The sequence below is a fragment of the Esox lucius genome, chromosome 13 (genome assembly GCF_011004845.1).
Source record: "Esox lucius isolate fEsoLuc1 chromosome 13, fEsoLuc1.pri, whole genome shotgun sequence".
In the NCBI taxonomy this organism is placed as follows: Eukaryota; Metazoa; Chordata; class Actinopteri; order Esociformes; family Esocidae; genus Esox; species Esox lucius.
In genome coordinates, this window is record NC_047581.1 from 30,667,068 (window position 1) to 30,687,829 (window position 20,762).

Below are 20,762 nucleotides of genomic sequence, written 5' to 3' on the forward strand. Positions count from 1 at the left end.
ATATGGTGGTCTCCCAGTCAGACTTCCTGCATGTAATATCTTATATGGTGGTCTACCAGTGAGTCCTCCTGTATATAATATCTTATATGGCAGTCTCCCAATCAGGCATCCTCTATGTAATATCTTATATGGCGGTCTGCCAGTCATTCGTCCTGTATATAACATCTTATATGGCAGTCAGCCAGTCAGTCCTTCTGTTTGTAATATCTTATATGGCGGTCTGCCAGTCAGTCCTTCTGTATGTAATATCTTATATGGCAGTCTGCCAGTCAGTCCTTCTGTATGTAATATTTTATATGGTGGTCTGCTAGTCAGTCCTCCTGTGAATGAATATCGTTCTGAACCGGGTCAGACCTGTACATGTGTAATGCTACTCTGCAAATTCTGTCATGAGATAAACTTAAACACAGGATACTTTTTGTCACAGGCCTGAGAGGAACACGCAACACCGCGGACCAAATCTAATGCTGTTGTTCAGTCGTAAAGCTAATTACTCTGAACACACGCATACTGCAATCATAGGCTCTGAGGGGGTCGCGACCTCCACTTGTGCTACATTGGTTGGGGGCCCCTTGGATGTCGGGGAGGGGCAGAGCACGTGCCCTGCATGCCTTCTGGGTAATCCAGCAATGCGCTTGAAACCCCGGAGAGCGATGCATGACCCACCTGGGGCTGAGCAAACTGCTGATGAGTTCATTACAGAGGCCTCGGTGCTGAGGCTTCGCCGGTGTGACACATGGCAGAACCCAATGGAACTCAAGAGGGGATGTGCTGAACTGTGATTGGTCCCTGCACCCCCCCCCCCCCCCCCCCCCCCCCAGTATAATCATATTCATTGAACTCTTAAATCTGAGAAGCTTCTTAAGTACGGCGGCTGATGTTAAACACCGCCATGGAAGTTTCTTAGGTACGGATTCTGATATCAACACAGACGCATCCTCAACACATACTGTAGACTCACTCACATCCCACTCCGTACATCAACATATCTCTGGACTTTTGGAAAGCTGTATTAGTTTTGTAATGTTTGTAGTATTCTTCACGGTTAGTTTTAGAATTACTGCAGTGTAGTTGGTGGTCACTTCCTGTTTGAAGTGACATTGTTGGTTCGTGTACACGCCTATGTGTAAAGAAATTATTGAAACTGAGAAATCGGTCTCCACCAAAGTTATAATAGCAAACTAAAGCAGTTTTCTATTATAAATAAGACTGAAACTACACATACATTTTTTTTTATTTAAAATAATATGTGACAGATTTGTGGAAAACAAAAACGAAACTCAAATAGAAACGTTAGGTCCAAAAGTAACTTCACTGTCTACATGTCTGCTTGTCTGTCAGTCTTATTGGCTAATGGGATCTGGAATTGGCTAGTGACAGCTGGGTCCCTTCTCATTTCAGCACACACAATTGCATATCAGAGTTAACAGCCCATATGACTTGACAATAGGGTATGATTTGTGTAAAACAGTGTTGTACAGTAGCTATGTAATGTAACATACAGACAGCCTCATGAAGAACTGTACAGGTTGATGCCTATAAATAACTGTCTGTCTTCCTTTCAGTCTGTCAGTCAGTCTGTCAGTCAGTCAGTCAGTCAGTCAGTCTGTCTCATAGATCTATGGATGCTGATTCATTGTCTATAAATAACTGTCTGACTGCATGTCTATCTGTCTGGAAGTGACTGTATCATTACTGACCTGTTACAGTCACTTAACACTGACAGCTGGGGCCCTCCTCCACAGAGACAAACACACACACACACACACACACACACACACACGCGTGTTCGAGTTTACGTTTCACATATGGAATTTGGATCAGAAGTCCACACACAGATTGTAAAACATAAAAAATATGGTTAGGGATCCTGGTTGCAGAACTATTTTCAGTTATTAGTCACTTGCTCTATCAGATCCACTCTTTCAAAGTTTCTCTGATTAAGTGTGTCTGCCAAATTACTAACATTTTAAAAAGGACCGATATGACAACATCTAAACCCATTGCATCGAAATACTAAGATCAGGTGTGGACCGACTGTGAACGCAGCCCGTCTCTCATCAGCATCTCCACATCACCAAATGTAAAAATTAAAGAGCCGCTAAAGCCAAATGCCTCCGTCATCCAGCGCAAAACCACGCCTCCAGGCTGCATTAACACAGATGGAAAACACTGTGTCACCGGTAACTCGTGGCAACAGCCCAATTAAGACAGACTCTGGAGGGACGAAGACACTGTCAGAACACTGGAGGGTGGAACCTTAGGGAGCGAGGAGAGGATCAGAGGGGAAGGGTAAAGAGCAACACACACCCCATGTTCTTTCTTCCAGAGTCTGGACCAGTCCTGGTTCACTGGGTTTGGGTTTGCCCCCTCCTTTGAGAAATCACTTAACATTTACACACATACTCAGCGGGGGATTCTTCTGAAACCCTCACTGACCACTGTTGCTGTTTTAGAAAGCTCAGTTACAAAAAGAAAAACATAAATGTCCTTCCAAGGTGCAAGCATTTTTTAACCCGTTGTCCGCCAGCACGCTTTGAAAGTCTTGATGTTCACGACCATTTGTTCTCCTGGACGTTCAGAGCCAGGCTCTGATAGGTTTATTTCTGGCCTTCTGCCTTTCAGGGGAGTTCATTCTGGCTGCTGTTCTTCAACATCTGCCTCAGTCGCATGTAAGATTATTAGATTGGGTGTCTTTAATAGTACTTAAAAGACAACTTCTGTTTTAAAAAATGTCTAGATAAAATACATTAGATTGACTGACGGACTTGACTGAAAACACCTGGTTACTGAAATATAATATCTCCCCCAGCTAGCCCAGGCGCCTACGCCAGTCTAGTGATTTTACTCTTCCGTTTGGGCGGAGAAGTGAAAATAGACTGCCCTCCAGAAGAAAGAATATCCTATTCCGACCTGGTACAGGGCCTGACTATGTCCCATCCTAATGGCCATGCCACTGTCAGCAAGCTGGACAACAGCTGCTCGGGAATATCGCTGACAGATTTCCCGAAAGGATGTAATGATGCAACGTTTAATCCCACATACCGACATTCTATTACTTACAGCGGGAACATCTGTGTGCGTGCAAAGGCACCAGCACCCCGTGACAACTTCCTGTGGGTCGCACCCCATGACAACTACCTGTGGGTCGCACCCCGTGACAACTTCCTGTGGGTCGCACCCCGTGACAACTTCCTGTGGGTCGCACCCCGTGACAACTTCCTGTGGGTCGCACCCCGTGACAACTTCCTGTGGGTCGCACCCCGTGACAACTTCTTGTGGGTCGCACCCCGTGACAACTTCCTGTGGGTCGCACCCCGTGACAACTTCTTGTGGGTCGCACCCACCTGCGCACAGGGTAGCAAGCTCAGCTCCTCGAGCTATCAAGCCCTCTCCATCAAAACGCTGTGTTAACCTTTTAACCCTTTCTGGAGAGGCACTGCAATATAAAAAAAAAAATATATATATATATATATATATATATATATATAACAAAGCCAGGGAACAAGGAGCAGAGGAGACAAGCGAGGGAGGCGCAGATCAAGGGAGCAGAAGGAGGGGTCATCGGAGGTGAGAGAGAATAGTTTTTCAGATTATCGTGATGTCACAATCCTCTTTAATATCCCGCATGCCCATCGCCAGGCATCTGCCCACGTGCTCCGTGCCACCCTGGGTATTTTGTGCCACGTCATGTGCAGAACACAAGTCCTTTAACGGGGTCCTGTTTCCCAGAGTGACCGAGTGCGTTCATTTCCACATTCCAACTCTGCCCCTAGGCTCCACCAAACCGAGGTGCACGGCAGTCGTCGTGCCAACAACACTTCAAGCTTCTAAACACATAAACACGTAGTGGAGGACTAATACACATTTGGACCGTCACAGGTTCTAGCTTAGCATGTCAAAAGAAGACCAGAAATCTGAATCCTCATTAGATATTTTTTCTCCCTCTGAGCTAATGCCTACGATCCAGCTTAGCGGACCACTGACACAGTCGTGGTGCACAGACGACCCCGGTTCAAATCCTCGAAATTCCCCACAGGGATTCGGCGCTTGGCAACAGTTGGGCATCAAGACCACGGATGGCTCTATAAATGTTCACGTGACGTTGGGGATTTGGGATCAGTTTTACATGAACGCATTAAGGGGATTGGCCGGGAAACTGATCGCGGGTCCTGAAACCTCAAAACATTGTGAATTGTTCGTGGGCGGGACCAGTTTGCGCTTACAGGAAGTTCGAGTCCATCTGTCTGACAGGAAGTGACACGGGACGCGAGACGAGGTTCGCTAGGAACCGACCCCATGTGATGACACACACACGGACAACCACACACACAAGAGCGGCACCAGATGGTTAGAGGATTATTCCGTCTGACTCCTCCCTCCCCTCCAGCTTCCTTCCCCCACCCAGCCCTGCCTCTGTAAAGCTCTCTTCAAAGCTTTCCTTTACCATTGGTGAATCCTCCCCCTATTACAGTGGGGAGAACAAGTATTTGATACACTGCCGATTTTGCAGGTTTTTCTACTTAGCATGTAGAGGTCTGTAATTTTTATCATAGGTACACTTCAACTGTGAGAGACGGAATCTAAAAAAAAAATCCAGAAAATCACATTGTATGATTTTTAAATAATTAAATTGCATTATATTGTATGACATAAGTATTTGATCACCTACCAACCAGTAAGAATTCCGGCTCTCACAGACCTGTTAGTTTTTCTTTAAGTAGCCCTGCTGTTCTCCACTCATTACCTGTATAAAAAACACCTGTCCACACACTCAATCAAACAGACTCCAACCTCTCCACAATGGCCAAGACCAGAGAGCTGTGTAAGGACATCAGGGATAAAATTGTAGACCTGCACAAGGCTGGGATGGGCTACAGGATAAGCCCAGAACTACATGGCAGGACCTGGTCAATGACCTGAAGAGAGCTGGGACCACAGTCTCAAAGAAAACCATTAGTAACACACTACGCCGTCATGAATTAAAATCCTGCAGCACGCAAGGTCCCCCTGTTCAAGCCAGCGCATGTCCAGGCCCGTCTGAAGTTTGCCAATGACCATCTGGATGATCCAGAGGAGGAATGGGAGATGGTCATGTGGTCTGATGAGACAAAAATAGAGCTTTTTGATCTAAACTCCACTCGCCGTGTTTGGAGGAAGAAGAAGGATGAGAACAACCCCAAGAACACCATCCCAACCGTGAAGCATGGAAGTGGAAACATCATTCTTTGGGGATGCTTTTCTGCAAAGGGGACAGGACGACTGCACCGTATTGAGGGGAGGATGGATGGGGCCATGTATCGCGAGATCTTGGCCAGCAACCTCCTTCCCTCAGTAAGAGCAATGAAGATGGGTCGTGGCTGGGTCTTCCAGAATGACAATGACCCGAAACACACAGCCAGGGCAACTAAGGAGTGACTCCATAAGAAGCATCTCAAGGTCCTGGAGTGGCTTAGCCAGTCTCCAGACCTGAACCCAATAGAAAATCTTTGGAGGGAGCTGAAAGTCTGTATTGCCCAGCGACAGCCCTGAAACCTGAAGGATCTGGAGAAGGTCTGTATGAAGGAGTGGGCCAAAATCCCTGCTGCAGTGTGTGCAAACCTGGTGAAGAACTACAGGAAACGTATGATCTCTGTAATTGCAAACAAAGGTTTCTGTACCAAATATTAAGTTCTGCTTTTCTGATGTATCAAATACTTATGTCATGCAATAAAATGCAAATTAATTACTTAAAAATCATACAATGTGATTTTCAGGATTTTTTTTTTTTTATTCAGTCACTCACAGTTGAAGAGTACCTGAGTACAAACTTTTACATGCTTTGTATGTGGGGAAAACCTGCAAAATCTGCAGTGTATCAAATACTTCTCCCCACTGTATATCTTTTAGACCCCCCCAAACACACACACTCCACAAGAATATATGTTTACAGTTTTACTTGATGTGACTCAAGCATCTTTAATCTCCCATCACACCAAGGTCTCCAAATGACACCTGTAGAACACCTGTAGAACTATTCAAGAAGTAGACCTATCTCCTCCGTCCTACCAAACCTAATCCAGTTCACCTTCACCATCCTCCATCTCAACACCCCATCACCTCCACCTCAAACCCCCTTCACTTCCACCACCCTGCACCTTCAACCCAACACCCCCTCCACCCACATCCCTCACCACCCACATCCATCCACCACCCACATCCCTCTACCACCCACATCCCTCCACCACCCACATCCATCCACCATCCACATCCCTCCACCACCCACATCCCTCCACCACCCACATCCATCCACCACCCACATCCATCCACCACCCACATCCCTCCACCACTCACATCCCTCCACCATCCACATCCATCCACCACCCACATCCCTCCACCTCTTCACCTTCAATTCCCTTCACCTCTTCCATCCACCCTGGTTTCCCTCCCACCTGAGAGAAAAGAGCATTATGCATCCAGTCCTTTAAAAGTGATCTAAAAACAGCAGTGTATTGACGGGGCTGTCATCTGAGCCCTCTGATCCTGCCTGTCTACTCCCTCTCCTTTCACCTCCTGTCCTCTCCTCCCCCCCTCTGATCCTGCCTGTCTACTCCTTCCCCTTTCACCTCCCCCCGACATGATGACAGACAGGCCTTAAAGGGAACAGACCCTTTAAAGTCCCAATCCAGCAATACACACACGTACAAACACCCTACATCCTAACAAACAGCAACACCTTCTCACCAAATTAAAACTAAACGGATGCACACACATTATACATCCACTGTATCCATCCACATTATACATCCACTATATCCATCCACATTATAGATCCACTATATCCATCCACTGTATCCATCCACTGCATCCATCCACATTATACATCCACTGTATCCATCCACATTATACATCCACTGTATCCATCCATATTACACATCCACGGTATCCATCCACATTATACATCCACTGTATCCATCCTCTGTATCCATCCACATTATACATCCACTGTATCCATCCACATTATAAATCCACTATATCCATCCACTGTATCCATCCACTGTATCCATCCACATTATACATTCACTGTATCCATCCATATTACACATCCACGGTATCCACCCACATTATACATCCACTGTATCCATCCACTGTATCCATCCACATTATAGATCCACTGTATCCATCCACTGTATCCATCCACATTATACATCCACTGTATCCATCCACATTATACATCCACATTATAGATACACTGTATCCATCCACTGTATCCATCCACATTATACATCCACTGTATCCATCCACATTACACATCCACTGTATCCATCCACATTATAGATCCACTGTATCCATCCACATTATAGATCCACTGTATCCATCCCCTGCTCGAGAACTAGTTCGAGAACCGGTTCTAAGCAGGAGCCGATTCCAAATTTCAAAGAACCGTGGATTCGATAAGACACCTACATTTCGAATCCTAACTTCGGTTCCTAACTTCAGCATATTTCAGTCGCGACGCGCTTGCTCACGAGTAAACTACATCAACCATTTTACAGTCAATAAAAGTTGCACAACAAAGACAACGCAAAATGCAACACATGCAACAAGGACATTTCGTGCAAGGGAGGCAACACATCAAATACGATGAAGCATTTACTTAAACACGGCGTGAACCTAAAATAATGCTCCGTGTTCGATGTGTTGCGGTGTACCAGCCACAATAGAGCCCCAGATACAGCTAACATTAGCAGCATCTCGCGCTCAGGTAAAAAACATAGTGGGCTAACATTTGCCTTTTATACTGAAGGTCATGCGCAGAGTTTGCGGGGGGGGGGGGGGGCAGGGAGAGTAATTGCATTTTTTCAAAAACAATGAGTGGAATAAATAATTGCATTGTTTTAAAATATATTTTACATTTTTTGCCCCCCCCTGGCTAGAATGTCAAACTCCGCCTATGCTGAAGGTAGACGAATTTCGGAGAGTATCCATCCACCTCCGGTAAATCCCCAGAGACCCTGCTTTAGTACAGAAATTCCTTTTACTTTAGCCATGAAGGTGAAGATGAGCAAGGAGAAGGATGAATGTCACCGAGCTGTATTTTTCTTCCAAAAAATGGCTATAGTTGGAGTCTGGGACAGCAAAACATGTTTTCAAATCTCCCATTTTGGGCTGGATGTGTAATATGTTTTCTCTTACGGTATGTGCATAATCTATTCATGCAATCTCTATCGTACCTCACTTAGCCATTGAATTCCATTTAAAAGTGAGTAACTTTGATGACATCAAATGAGAAATGACACCCGACCCAATCATCGGGGACAGTTCTTGGCTCAACAGCGCCACTTTTACCACCAGTGGGCAGAAATTCCGGACTGTATCTTAAACAACTTGAAATGAAATCTCAACCAACAGGGACGCCCAGCTATTCCATGTATTTGATCCATCAAGCCCTTGATTAGTGTTCAGGACTATAACAAAATGTTTGGGGTTCCCTGAGAGGGTTTAAAACCTACAGACACTCAATTGAGAAATGCCAGTGTCCAAGAGGGAAGATTTCGGATTTAGAGTTTCTATAGTAGCCTGTGGCTAGAGTAGTCAACTGTAGCTAAAACATTTTAGTTAATCAACTATTTCAAACTATCTTAACTGTATACCAACACTAGCGTTTACCTGAATGATCAAGAGAGGACGATTTGGGAAAAGTAGCCAAGGCGGATCATTTAAGTGGACAACTGATTAACGGACTGATCTGGTGAATCAAACATCATAGGTCTAATCATCCATCATTATAAAATCTACATGCGCGCCAGAGGTCAAAATGTGGTATTGAATAGCTTACTTTACAAAAAACCCAGGTAAAGTTTTAACTGGAAGGTGCCAACTCGACTGGTTATGCGCATCCACTCACTGCTCAACTTAACTGGCTGTAATGTATCCACGAGCGCAAAGTCAATTTGTTTAGGAATGTCATTTTTTTTAATCTAAATGTATATATTCAATGTGACAGTTGTGCAGCCCGGAGTATAACGAAAACAGTTTAGAGGAAAATAACCCACCTCTGACGCACAGAAGGGACATCGCGGCTGAGATTTCTCCTGGGGCAACAATCCCTGAATAATCTAACAGTTATTCCGTTTCAATTGATGTACTCCTCAAACGCTAGACGCATCGCAAACTATCTATTGTCCTTTCCGAGATCAAGGGGTTGATTATGTGCGGCTGCCATTCACTTCAGAGAGGAGTTGGTCTCTTCCAGCTCGCGACGCGCCATGATGTGGAACCACAGTGGAGAGATTAAACCCGCGAGCGCACCACACTCAACAGGCAGGCCTCGAGGGGTTTGGGAATGACTGTCAGAGACACGACCCAATAAGAGGATATCGTTTATTGAAATAGGCGGGGTTTGAGGGGAAGGGTGACCAATTGATAGCGGATCAGATGGTTTTAGGTGTCCCGGTGCTCAGGTGTAGTCCAGCAGTTGGGATAATTACGCGCGTGAAAAGGTCGCAAGATTAAAAAGTGTTATGTTGTTATTTTATTTACATACTAAACACATGACGAACCACCAGTTGTTATTCAAGTTGTCAGAGTATTCATTATTTATGCACTCTAAAAGTCGTAACAATATTCTTCCAGAACAATGTCAAATAGGTTCTATCATAATACTGCAAATAGTAAATACTGCAAGTGCAAATATAGTGAGTCAAAACTTCTACAGTATATCAGGCATCAGTTGCCTACCTAATTCCTAAATCTGCTATTTCAGTATCAATCAATCAGTCCATACAGGTGCTGGTCATAAAATTAGAATATCATCAAAAAGTTGATTTATTTCAGTAATTCCATTCAAAAAGAGAAACTTGTATATTATATTAATTCATTACACACAGACTGATATATTTCAAATGTTTATTTCTTTTAATTGTGATGATTATAACTGACAACTAATGAAAATCCCAAATTCAGTATCTCAGAAAATTAGAATATTGTGTTCAATATTGAAGACACCTGGTGCCACACTCTAATCAGCTAATTAACCCAAAACACCAGCAAAGGCCTTTAAATGGTCTCTCAGTCTAGTTCTGTAGGCTACACAATCATGGGGAAGGCTGCTGACTTGACAGCTGTCCAAAAGACGACCATTGACACCTTGCACAAGGAGGGCAAGACACAAAAGGTCATTGCTAAAGAGGCTGGTTGTTCACAGAGCTCTGTGTCCAAGCACATTAATAGAGAGGCGAAGGGAAGGAAAAGATTTGGTAGAAAAAAGTGTACAAGCAAAAGTTTTACAGTGGGAGTGTTGTTCAGGGATCAATGTTGTCTGTGTGTTCGTTTTAAATACCTTTTATGGTCGTCCTGCAGAATTCCCTGGTCTAGTGTGAGTAGTACACAATGGCGCCATCTATTGATAGAATGACAAAAACGCACATTGTTATTGAATTAATGTGTCTGTTCAGTTATAATAAGAAAACATTAATGCACTGTAATTCATGAAGAGGTCAGTTTCAACTCAAACACTAATGTGAAACAGAATGGTTTCTGTACTCTGTGTTCAAAACAGTTCAGCAAGGTAAAAGAGAAAGTAGAATTAACTAGACCTAATGCCAAAGATGTCTGCATTCATTCACATATAAAATATGCTGTCATGTCAAGTTATTAAACATCTACTACTGTTAGAAAAAGACATTGTGAAAATAAAAGAAGAACTTAGATTGAAAGTGGAGGATTAAGCAGAATGTGCTACAGAAAGACAGAGAACGATAGGAGATGAAGACAAGAGGACATTGTAGGAGGAAAAAAGGAAGCAGAGCAAGAGATAGAAAATATTTGGAAACGTTAAAAAGCATAATGATGAACAGAAAAAAATTGAGAAAGAAAAAGAAAAGGAGGGAAAAGTTGAGAAACTGAGAGAAAGGTCAAACAGAAAAGGTTATTGTGAAAGCGAGACAGAAAAAAAAAAGACTGAGGAAGCAGATGAGGCGAATGAAGAAGAGAAGGAGATATAAGACAGGAATCAGGAAGAAGGATCTTGTATCTAATGTGAAAAGCAAATGCATGAGAATACCTCAAATGGCCTAAAGGAAGGCTTCTAGAAACAGGAATATAAAGAACGACAACTCAGAAAGGAGGAGGAAAGACTGTAGATCGTCAGAGAAGAGCAGGAGAAGTCTGGTAAACAACAGGAGTGAGAGGAAAGAAATTACCAGAGAGGTGAAACAGAGACAGAAGAGGAAAGATGGCGATTGAACAAAGCACAAAAGAGGGAGATGATGGAAGATAAAGTCAAGGAGTGTTACATCCCCTCCTCCTCGTGTCTCTGTTCAGTTCTCTGTCTTTTCAAACAATCAACCAATTGAAGATGGTCCTTTCGCACATAAAAGATCCTATGTGTTTGGAGGAGAGAGCAATAGCATCCAGCTGCAGCCACGCAGATCAGTCTCTGGCTAAACATGACATCTCAGTAAACCAATCACGTAATATCCGCTTCGACAGTCCCTGACCTATGGAAGCATAAAGTTAACTTAATTCAAATGTTAATGCAACCCCACATTGCATTTTCATTTTCCACTTTTGCCTGCATTATTTGAGTCAATATGAAAATTAAAATGCAATCATGTGATTTGCATTTGACTTTTCAAGTACTGGTATGAACATTCGCTGTCAAAATTAAAATGTTAATGAAATGCCATTTGCCATTTCATTTTCTAAGTCATGCCCTGCTTTGTGCTTAACAAAAATTCAAATGTTAATTCAAAGGCAAAAAGTGAGAAATAGCGCCATCCTTGGCAACGGCATTCCCAAGCTCTAATGCTGTTTTCCTAACTTAATGAAAATAACATTGAAATGCGATTGCATTTTCATGTTCTACTGCCCTGTCAGTCATTCTCTGAAGGTGCGACGATTTAACTTGCCAACCAGAAATAGGCAGGCTACAATCAGGCTACAATCAGGCTACAATCATAGATGTATGGGTACAATGGCAACAGGGCTAGTGCAAGTAATGTTGGATTTTGCAGATCGTATTGAAAGCAATTTGATTTCCTGGACAGATGCTCATGACAGAATAGAAATTATAATTGAAAATGTACCTGAATTCTCTGTGATCACTAATAATGATCACAGTGTTCGAGTAATCATTAAAATAAATCTAATAAGACAAAATATATCTTATACAATCCATTTACTGAAATGTAGGTAGGCTATCACGTGAACTTTGCTAGCATATTAACAATTAACACGTTAGCATATCCAATAACTAAGCACAATGTAGAAGAGGACATATAACTTTGCGTTACTCATTGGCCGCGTTAAGACAATGTTAACTTAATTTAACAAACTAAAATAGTTTTCAGCCTTGTTTGATATAATGGGCTTGATATACGTGTTTTCTAGTACAAATTAGCAGTTTAGCATGCTTACTCAAAGATAAGGTGTTGGAGTATTGGCTGCGAGAAATGGGGCCTAACAACAGGCAGGTTAGAGTTGTGGGGAAGATCAGGGCCTCTGTGCCATACTTCCTGCACCTTCTGCAGGAGGAATTGGTTTGTAATGGGTGCATTGGCTTGATGCTGATGCAGGAGATGGTTCCTCTGTGCCAAATTAACTAAACTGTAATAGAATGTGTTTTTATTTCCACAGAGATTGTTTTGCAAGGGCCAAGGCCAACTTTGATGTTCACATAGCAGCACTGTACATGTTAATGCAGAATAATAGGTACAAATTAAAGGCATTGTCTTATTGAACACATTTGGTTTTCTGTTTAACCCCGCTCTACATTTGAAGACAATCTTAAAAGACAGTGGCACTGACTATCTTTAATCTGAGGTGTTTGAGAAACAGGATGTGGTTCCACTGAGGCGTGTTTTGCAGAAGTGAAAACCGATAATTTTTTCATCGGACAAGAAGAGAGTGGAAAGACCTGGTAGAAACTCTAATACTGATAATTAATTACATTAGAAACTAGATCTGTAACTTGAAATATGGACGGCTTGAAAGCAGGATTTAACAAAATGTTCTCACTACTGGAGGGAAAAACCAGTTATTTTGTGACCATTATTGGCCTTTTTGTTTATGGACGGCTTGAAAGCAGGATTTAACAAAATGTTCTCACTACTGGAGGGAAAAACCAGTTATTTTGTGACCATTATTGGCCTTTTTGTTTACCATGTTGTGTTTGATAAGCAGTTGACTTGCTTGACTAAACCTGGTGTTAAACCAGAGACTTGGCCGACCCAATATGAGTGTAATGTCTACATTGCAATGCCACCTTTTATATTGTTTTTCCTGATTCTCTGGCTAGATGGAGAGTTTCAACAAGAAGCTCCATGGACTTTGTAAATTTGCCTGCATCACATTTTGGCACCTTTTTTTATTGTATATTATGTCATTTATATTATTTTGTTTAGGAACATGAAGAGTGGTTTATTAATTGTCTCTTTGTATTCCAATTGCAATAGGCTATGACGTGAACTTTGCTGGCATATTAACAACTAACACGTTAGCATATCCAATAACTAAGCACAATGTAGAAGAGTACATGTAACTTTGCGTTACTCATTGGCCAACAATGTTAACTTCATTTAACAAACAAAAAAAGGTTTCAGCCTTGCTTGATATAATGGACTTCATATACATGTTTTTCTTGTACCAAATTAGCAGTTTAGCATGCTTACTCAAAGATAAGGTGTTGGAGTATTGGCTGCTAGAAATGGGGCCTAACAACAGGCAGGTTAGAGTTGTGGGGAAGATCAGGGCCTCTGTGCCATACTTCCTGCACCTTCTGCAGGAGGAATTGGTTTGTAATGGGTGCATTGGCTTGATGCTGATGCAGGAGATGGTTCCTCTGTGCCAAATTAACTAAACTGTAATAGAATGTGTTTTTATTTCCACAGAGATTGTTTTGCAAGGGCCAAGGCCAACTTTGATGTTAACATAGCAGCACTCTACATGTTAATGTAGAATAATAGGTACAAATTAAAGGCATTGTCTTATTGAACACATTTGTTCAATAAAACAACTCCGCTCTACATTTGAAGACAATCTTAAAAGACAGTGGCACTGACTATTTATAATCTGAAGGTGTTTGTGAAACAGGATGTGGTTCCACTGAGGCGTGTTTTGCAGAAGTGAAAACTGAAAAATTTTTCATCGGACAAGAAGAGAGTGGACAGACCAGGTAGAAACTCTAATACTGATAATTAATAACATTAGAAACTAAATCTGTAACTTGAAATATGGACGGCTTGAAAGCAGGATTTAACAAAATGTTCTCACTACTGGAGGGGAAAACCAGTTATTTTGTGACCATTATTGGCCTTTTTGTTTACCATGTTGTGTTTGATAAGCAGTTGACTTGCTTGACTAAACCTGGTGTTAACCCAAAGGATTGGCCGACCCAATATGAGTGTAATGTCTACATTGCAATGCCACCTTTTATATTGTTTTTCCTGATTCTCTGGCTGGATGGAGAGTTTCGACAAGTTTGGACAATTGTGTATAGATGTGGAAGGGATTTTTGGCAAAGACTTTTTTCAGCCCTCTTCAAGGCGACTGCAATCGGGTTACTATGGGTTGTATCAGTGTTGTTGGATGGAGACTGGTACGCGTGTCAAAACAGAGAAGAACTCCTTGGGTTAAACACAAACGGCACTTACACAGATCAACTTAAACGCAAGTCAGTGGTGAGTAACTTTACTTTACTGTAATTGAATAATTTAGATATTTGTTTTTATTTAAAATAAATTATTATTCAGAAGAGATTTTCAAAATAGCCTTTTGTTTCACACTAAAAACTATTAAAAAAAATATGTTTTCTTTCAGGTTATTGGCTTAGAGGTGACCCTGGGCCTGGTGATTTTAGTTGCTATTTTTAATGCAGTACCTTACTGGTGTTACCCCTGTTGCTGCTGTGAGAGAACAAAAGAGAGCAGGACTGAAGATAAAAAGTGCTGCTCGGCTTGTTGCTACACTTTATGTAGGTCATATCACAGGGTACTATTTCAGGAGAATATTCTGATTGAGATGGAGAATATTATCCAAACAGATGTAAAGACAACAGCTAGGGATTATGTAGTTCAAAAAGGCAAAGTCTTACTACAGCCCACTTCAAAACTAGACCCGGGAGACCAGGGAAGCAAAACACCAAGAGGAGATCAGGGAAACTACACACCAGGAGGAGTCAGGCAGAGCAGCAACCCAAACCCTCCAGAACCCCCTCCAGCAAGCAGTCAAGCCAGCAGAACCAGAGTGGTCAATGTTGATAACCTGGATTTTGACAAGATATATAATTTAACATTTAATATAATGAAATCTGTCTCTGAACTGGGTCAGGAAAAAGAACAGACAAACGAAGATTCAAAGCGTATAAAACAAACACGCAGTGGGGGCGATGTTGAACTGGACGGATTCGATGTGACAGTCCAACATGAAAATGAACCCCTTGTAAAAGACCGTATCTCAGAGCAGCAGAACCCAGATCAGTCAAACCCTACTTAGAGGGAATAAAGAGTTGATAACCTGCCTCGTCTCTCCTTAGAATTAAAGCCTTCCACCTGGTTCAGCAAATACGAAAGGACACCCAAGCAGTGGTGTTGTGCATGTTGGGTTAGGCAGATATATGAGTATAGTAGACAGGGAGGTGGTAGGACAGATATAGGAGTATCGTAGACAGGGAATGGTAGGACAGATATAGGAGTATAGTAGACAGGGGGTGGTAGGACAGATATAGGAGTATCGTAGACAGGGGGTGGTAGGACAGATATAGGAGTATAGTAGACAGGGAGGTGGTAGGACAGATATAGGAGTATAGTAGACAGGGAGGTGGTAGGACAGATATAGGAGTATAGTAAACAGGGAGGTGGTAGGACAGATATAGGAGTATAGTAGACATGGAGGTGGTAGGACAGATATAGGAGTATAGTAGACAGGGAATGGTAGGACAGATATAGGAGTATAGTAAACAGGGAGGTGGTAGGACAGATATAGGAGTATCGTAGACAGGGGGTGGTAGGACAGATATAGGAGTATAGTAGACAGGGAATGGTAGGACAGATATAGGAGTATCGTGGAAAAGGGGTGGGTAGGACAGACAAACTATCTTGGGCAAGAATATAGATCTAATCCCAAACTGAAATAGCTGATACATTTAAATAAAATTGTTGATGAAATGGTGGTCAGATTAACTGATTACTAAAATAGCAGTGGAGTCTGTGTGCTGTTGATCGTAACAGAGGCCCAATGACCAGTGGAAGCAAAAGATCCTCCACCGTAACATACAGAACGTATACAGAACGTATACAGAACATACACCTTCAGCACATGCCTCCGTGTGGTTTGCACTAGCCAACTAAATAGCTCTATTTTCATTTCATATGAAAATGGCAACTTTTCCAATTCATGTGCCAGTGCCTTTAAGCAAACTGGATGTACAGTTGTCAGATCACTCTGGGAATTGAATAGTTTGACCATGAACAAGTCATTAGTTTGGTGACAAAACACAAAAGCATGTGCTAGAAAGTACCTCACCTACAATATATTATAATAATAATAATGGTTTGTAATTAGATAATTAGTCTCAGAATTCTGACAAGCAACCCACCACACGCACCAAACAACATGTAAATAATATATGTATTTGTTTTTTTAAGATTACATTCTACAATTCAAAACATTTTGACATGGCTAAGGCACCGTTATTTGGCTATATGTTTTTTATAATTATATTAATGGATGCTTTTATTTACATTTTAATAATTTAGAAGACACTTTTATTTTTAGGATTATAGATTCCTTTTTAGGATTTTGGAATTGCATAGTTATTATTTGATAAGAAGGCATACAATCCAATTTATCTGATCTTGTAACGGACACACTTGTTACGTGAGTGCAGCGCATCTGTTCTGGCAGGAAGTAAATGACTAACAAAGCAAGCAAATTGATAACTTGATCACCAAGCTTAGTGACTTTCAACATCTCATGGGGGCGGGGGCTGCAGATCTATGGGTGTGGCCTGCATATTCTATGGGTGTGGCCTGTATGAAAACCTTGATGTTTAGGGTTTTTAACAGATTCTCATTTGTCATGTTCGTTTGGGTGTTTTTTTTAGGAAGGGAGTGTTGATTGTGGTTTTTAACTTTTGTCTATGTATTATATGAATGTTTTACTGTGATGTAAGAGAACTCAAAACAGAAAATAAATAATTGTTGCTTCCTTTTCCGTTTGCCTGTTTATTCCTATTTTTCACTCCAAGATAGGCCAAAACTTTTAGTCCAGTCCCAGGTAAACACACCAATAGAACAATTAGCTTAGTTCTCTGACGTTTATATCTAGCAAGACATCCAAACAGCTAGTTGCTGAGATACAGCGTCTAATTGTAGTTTTTGTGTCCCTAAGGTTCATCCAAGCTCTGGAATTATTCAACTGTAACCATGAATAATATTTTAACTCCCAAATCACCCTTCTCACTTCTTACATTGTTTTTTTTTCCATCTGAGAAATATCATGTTGGAATAGCTTCTCTAAACTAAGTGAATAAGGGTTGAGGAAAACTAAAAAGAAATTGGATGTACAACATGCAGACGTCAGGAATGGGTTCAAATAACCAGAATCTCAGTCTGCAAACCCCAGTAAGACATCTACTGATTAAAATGATTTAATAAAGCCACATGAAAGCAACCATGGATGCCTTATCACTCCTACACAACCCCATTTGTTAATATGGTACTGCGTGGGTATACTGTAACATCAGTTTATGAAAGGTCTCAATAGTACATGCATTCTCCAGTAGAGTGCGCTAAAATCTCAAACACTGCTGGCATGTCGGCAAACAATGTTGAACATTTTGCAGTTGAATTTTACTTAAATTCAAAGCAATTAATTTACTACAAATACAACCACCATAACTTCAATTCACCACAGAAGATAATCCAACTGAGCTCTCATCTCAGTACCTAAGTCCAGAACGGGACTGGAAGGTGAATTCAAGTCAGTAAGAGAAGCTCGCAATGCAATGTATGTAGTGTTCCTTAGCTGGCAAGGTTGGCAGCATTCATGTCTACTGTCTGAAAGGCACACAGTGCACATAGCAAACGTGGGGTTAATCCAGTAACTTTTAGGAGAAAGATGATATGCACTGACAAAGCTAGCAGTGTTGTGCTGACTAAAATGGTGCTCATTTATTTTACCTGTCAAGCATGCCTGAAGTGATTTAAAGGAGGCGTCCAGTGTAGAACATTGTCTCTGAACAAAAATATAGCTTTAACTTTTTTAGACACACTGTGTCTACATTTTGCAAAAAATTTGCCACAGCAGGAAAAAAATACAGCAATATACATTGTGTTTTATAATGATGTGTGTAAGCCTAAACTAAAACTGCTTTGTTTTATGTTGGTAGGGTTCACACACAATAGCTGAACTTGCAGAGCAACAGTAGCGAGCAAACCGATGGGGCAAACTAAAACAGAACCATTGCACTACTTTTGGTGTTCCCCTCAAGAATTGCTCGAGAAAATGTAATGTGATTGTCCCTCCAAAGTTGAGTTCAGATCTTCGCCCCTGTCGCCATGGTATCTTATGCTGGACACTTAACCTGCTCTGGAGCAGGTTATATTCGAGACAACAAATCAACATGTATAAAAGCACCGCCTACTGACCAATCAATTCTCGATTGAAAATGGCGTCACCATTCTTAGAAGATCCTGTGCAGCTCGATGCGATGATAGTGAGAGGGGCTCTTAAAAAAGCAAGAACATTTAGAGACAGACGAAACCAGTTGGCTTTTTCTGACAAGTATCTTTATGAAAGATATAGATTCACAGCAGAGGGAATTACAGTATGTATCCTCTTGAGTCGTATGTTGCCAGTGCAACACTTTGAAGTAGTGCGCAGTTTCCCAGACTGTATGTATAGCATTAAGTTTTTTTGCCACAGGTAGTTTTATGTGTACTGTGGGTGATGTGGAGAGCATAAACAAAAACACGGTCTGCCATGCAATTCGCAAGGTGGTTCTTTCTCCAACAGAGCTACTTGATACATTTGTTTGTGTTCCCAGGCCACTTGCCCACGCAGTCTATTACAGAGGGCTTTTATGAAATAGCAGGTAGACAACTTACTACCTCATCTATAGATAATGTAGACCCTATGACGTTAAGTGTTGTATATTAAATGCAACATACTCCTATCATCCTAAAACAGAAACCAACTCAAACACTTAAGCCTTGTACTTGTTGGTCTTAAAAGATTTGCAAGTAAGCCAACTTACCAGAATGAATGTTTTTATATTTATTTTTTTATTTGCTCCCAGGACTGCTTAACACTGCCAGCGTTGCAACTGAATGAATAAAGCAAACATTTTCTTAAATGCCATTAGAATTAATCTAAGCAACACATTCATTTAATGGAGTACACAATTGTAATTATAGAAATATCTAGTTGTGCCTTAATGGTGGGGCTGTGATATTGATAAGGCTGGTAATTTACGCATTTACAGTCATTTACTTTTTGCCAGCATTCCATCCTGCTGTGTTGCTTTTAGCCTGGTTTCAGTGGCGTAAGATTGGGGGGAAATTAGGTACTAAGTATATAGGGCCCTTAAGTTTCGAGGGGCCCTCGAAAAGTGTTTGAATCTTGAATAGAGGGGAGGGACCCTCAGCGACTGCCTATGTACAGGGCCCAGAAATGTGTGCTACACCACTGCTCTGAATTATATTTTTTATCCTCTAGAGTGAAATATCAGGCTCTGATAGACTCCTCCATGTTTGTGATTGGTCGTATGGTGCAAACACAGGCCCTTTTATGTGAACCCACTTTTCGCTAGATTGGGAAAACCTGGGTTGATTTAACAATTTGATAACCACCGTTGTGACACCGCTTATGCAGGATTGTTAGGCTTAGTGAAGCCAGCTAACGAAAATAAATCCTGGGACTTGACCAATTTGGTGCCCTAGGCAACATTTTAGATGGTGGCCCTTGCATCACAGCAAATTCCATTACCAATCATTTTGCGGATTACCTGGTTTGGGGGGCCCGTTGCTGTCCCTGTCCACCTGGTCATACTTCTGACCTAGTCTAAATTCAAATAGACTCTGGATTTAGCCCAGAGAAATTTATTTATTATTCCAATTGGACTCTTAATATCTCACCCGGCACAGCCAGAAGAGGACTGGTCACCCCTCTGAGCCTGGGTCCTCTCTAGGTTTCTTCCTAAAATTCAACCTTAGGGAGTTTTTCCTAGCCACTGAAATTCAACACTACTGTTGTTTGCTCCTTGGGGTTTAAGGCCGGGTGTCTCTGTAAAGCACTTTGTGACAACTGCTGTTGTAAAAAGGGCTTTATAAATAAATTTGATTGATTGATTGATTTTGTTCATACACTCAGAAACTGCATAGCTTTATGTCTTTGAGATTTTCTGTATTTTTGAAACAAAAAAAAACCCACAAAATAAAAACAGTATTACAAATCAGGTGACATAACAAATGATAAATACAATATAAATAAGAGCATTGCATGAACACAATATATTTTGTTAGCAATATACATATTACAGAAATCTCAGTGCAATATGCATAATGTAGCATTGTTCTATACAGCCTTAAACTAAGAGAACAAACTCTGTTCTTACATTATTTGCTTAAACAGATGGCCAGTCAGTAGGGTCTATTGGTGGAGCCTTTATTAGACGCCAGATTCTGCATTGCTGTGTTGAGGTAGAGGGGACAGGAGCACTTGATGCTGCATCACTGGGCTGTGTTGAGGTAGAGGAGACCGGAGTGTTTGATGCTGCATGG

At 41.5% G+C, this 20,762-nt stretch overlaps 2 protein-coding genes across 3 annotated transcripts in view; one reads left to right on the forward strand and one right to left on the reverse strand.

Moving 5' to 3' along the window:
• Positions 1-9,248, reverse strand: part of LOC105014530 (protein unc-13 homolog B) — a 160,375-nt gene extending 151,127 nt beyond the window's left edge. Inside the window, exon 1 of the mRNA XM_034296332.1 lies at positions 9,036-9,248. Coding sequence (XP_034152223.1) covers positions 9,036-9,057 — 22 coding nt within the window. The 5' untranslated portion in view covers positions 9,058-9,248. The remainder of the gene's footprint in view (positions 1-9,035) is intronic.
• Positions 9,249-13,225: 3,977 nt separating this feature from the next.
• Positions 13,226-17,191, forward strand: LOC105014528. 2 transcript variants are annotated; one of them, XM_029124873.1, is made up of 3 exons: positions 13,226-13,263; positions 14,427-14,660; positions 14,800-17,191. In XM_029124873.1, exons 1-3 carry the CDS (start codon positions 13,240-13,242, stop codon positions 15,472-15,474), a joined length of 933 nt encoding a protein of 310 aa, XP_028980706.1. In that variant the 5' UTR covers positions 13,226-13,239; the 3' UTR covers positions 15,475-17,191. The 2 variants fall into 2 exon arrangements, with proteins under 2 accessions (XP_028980706.1, XP_012992330.2); XM_013136876.4 differs by lacking the exon at positions 13,226-13,263 and having other exon boundaries at positions 14,110-14,660.
• The last annotated feature ends 3,571 nt before the right edge of the window (positions 17,192-20,762 follow it).

Coding starts and splice junctions, on each gene's coding strand:
- LOC105014528 (XM_013136876.4), top strand. CDS start 14,214: ATGGACGGCTTGAAAGCAGGATTTAACAAAATGTTCTCACTACTGGAG. Junction 14,661..14,799: donor AACTTAAACGCAAGTCAGTG/GTGAGTAACTTT, acceptor GTTTTCTTTCAG/GTTATTGGCTTAGAGGTGAC.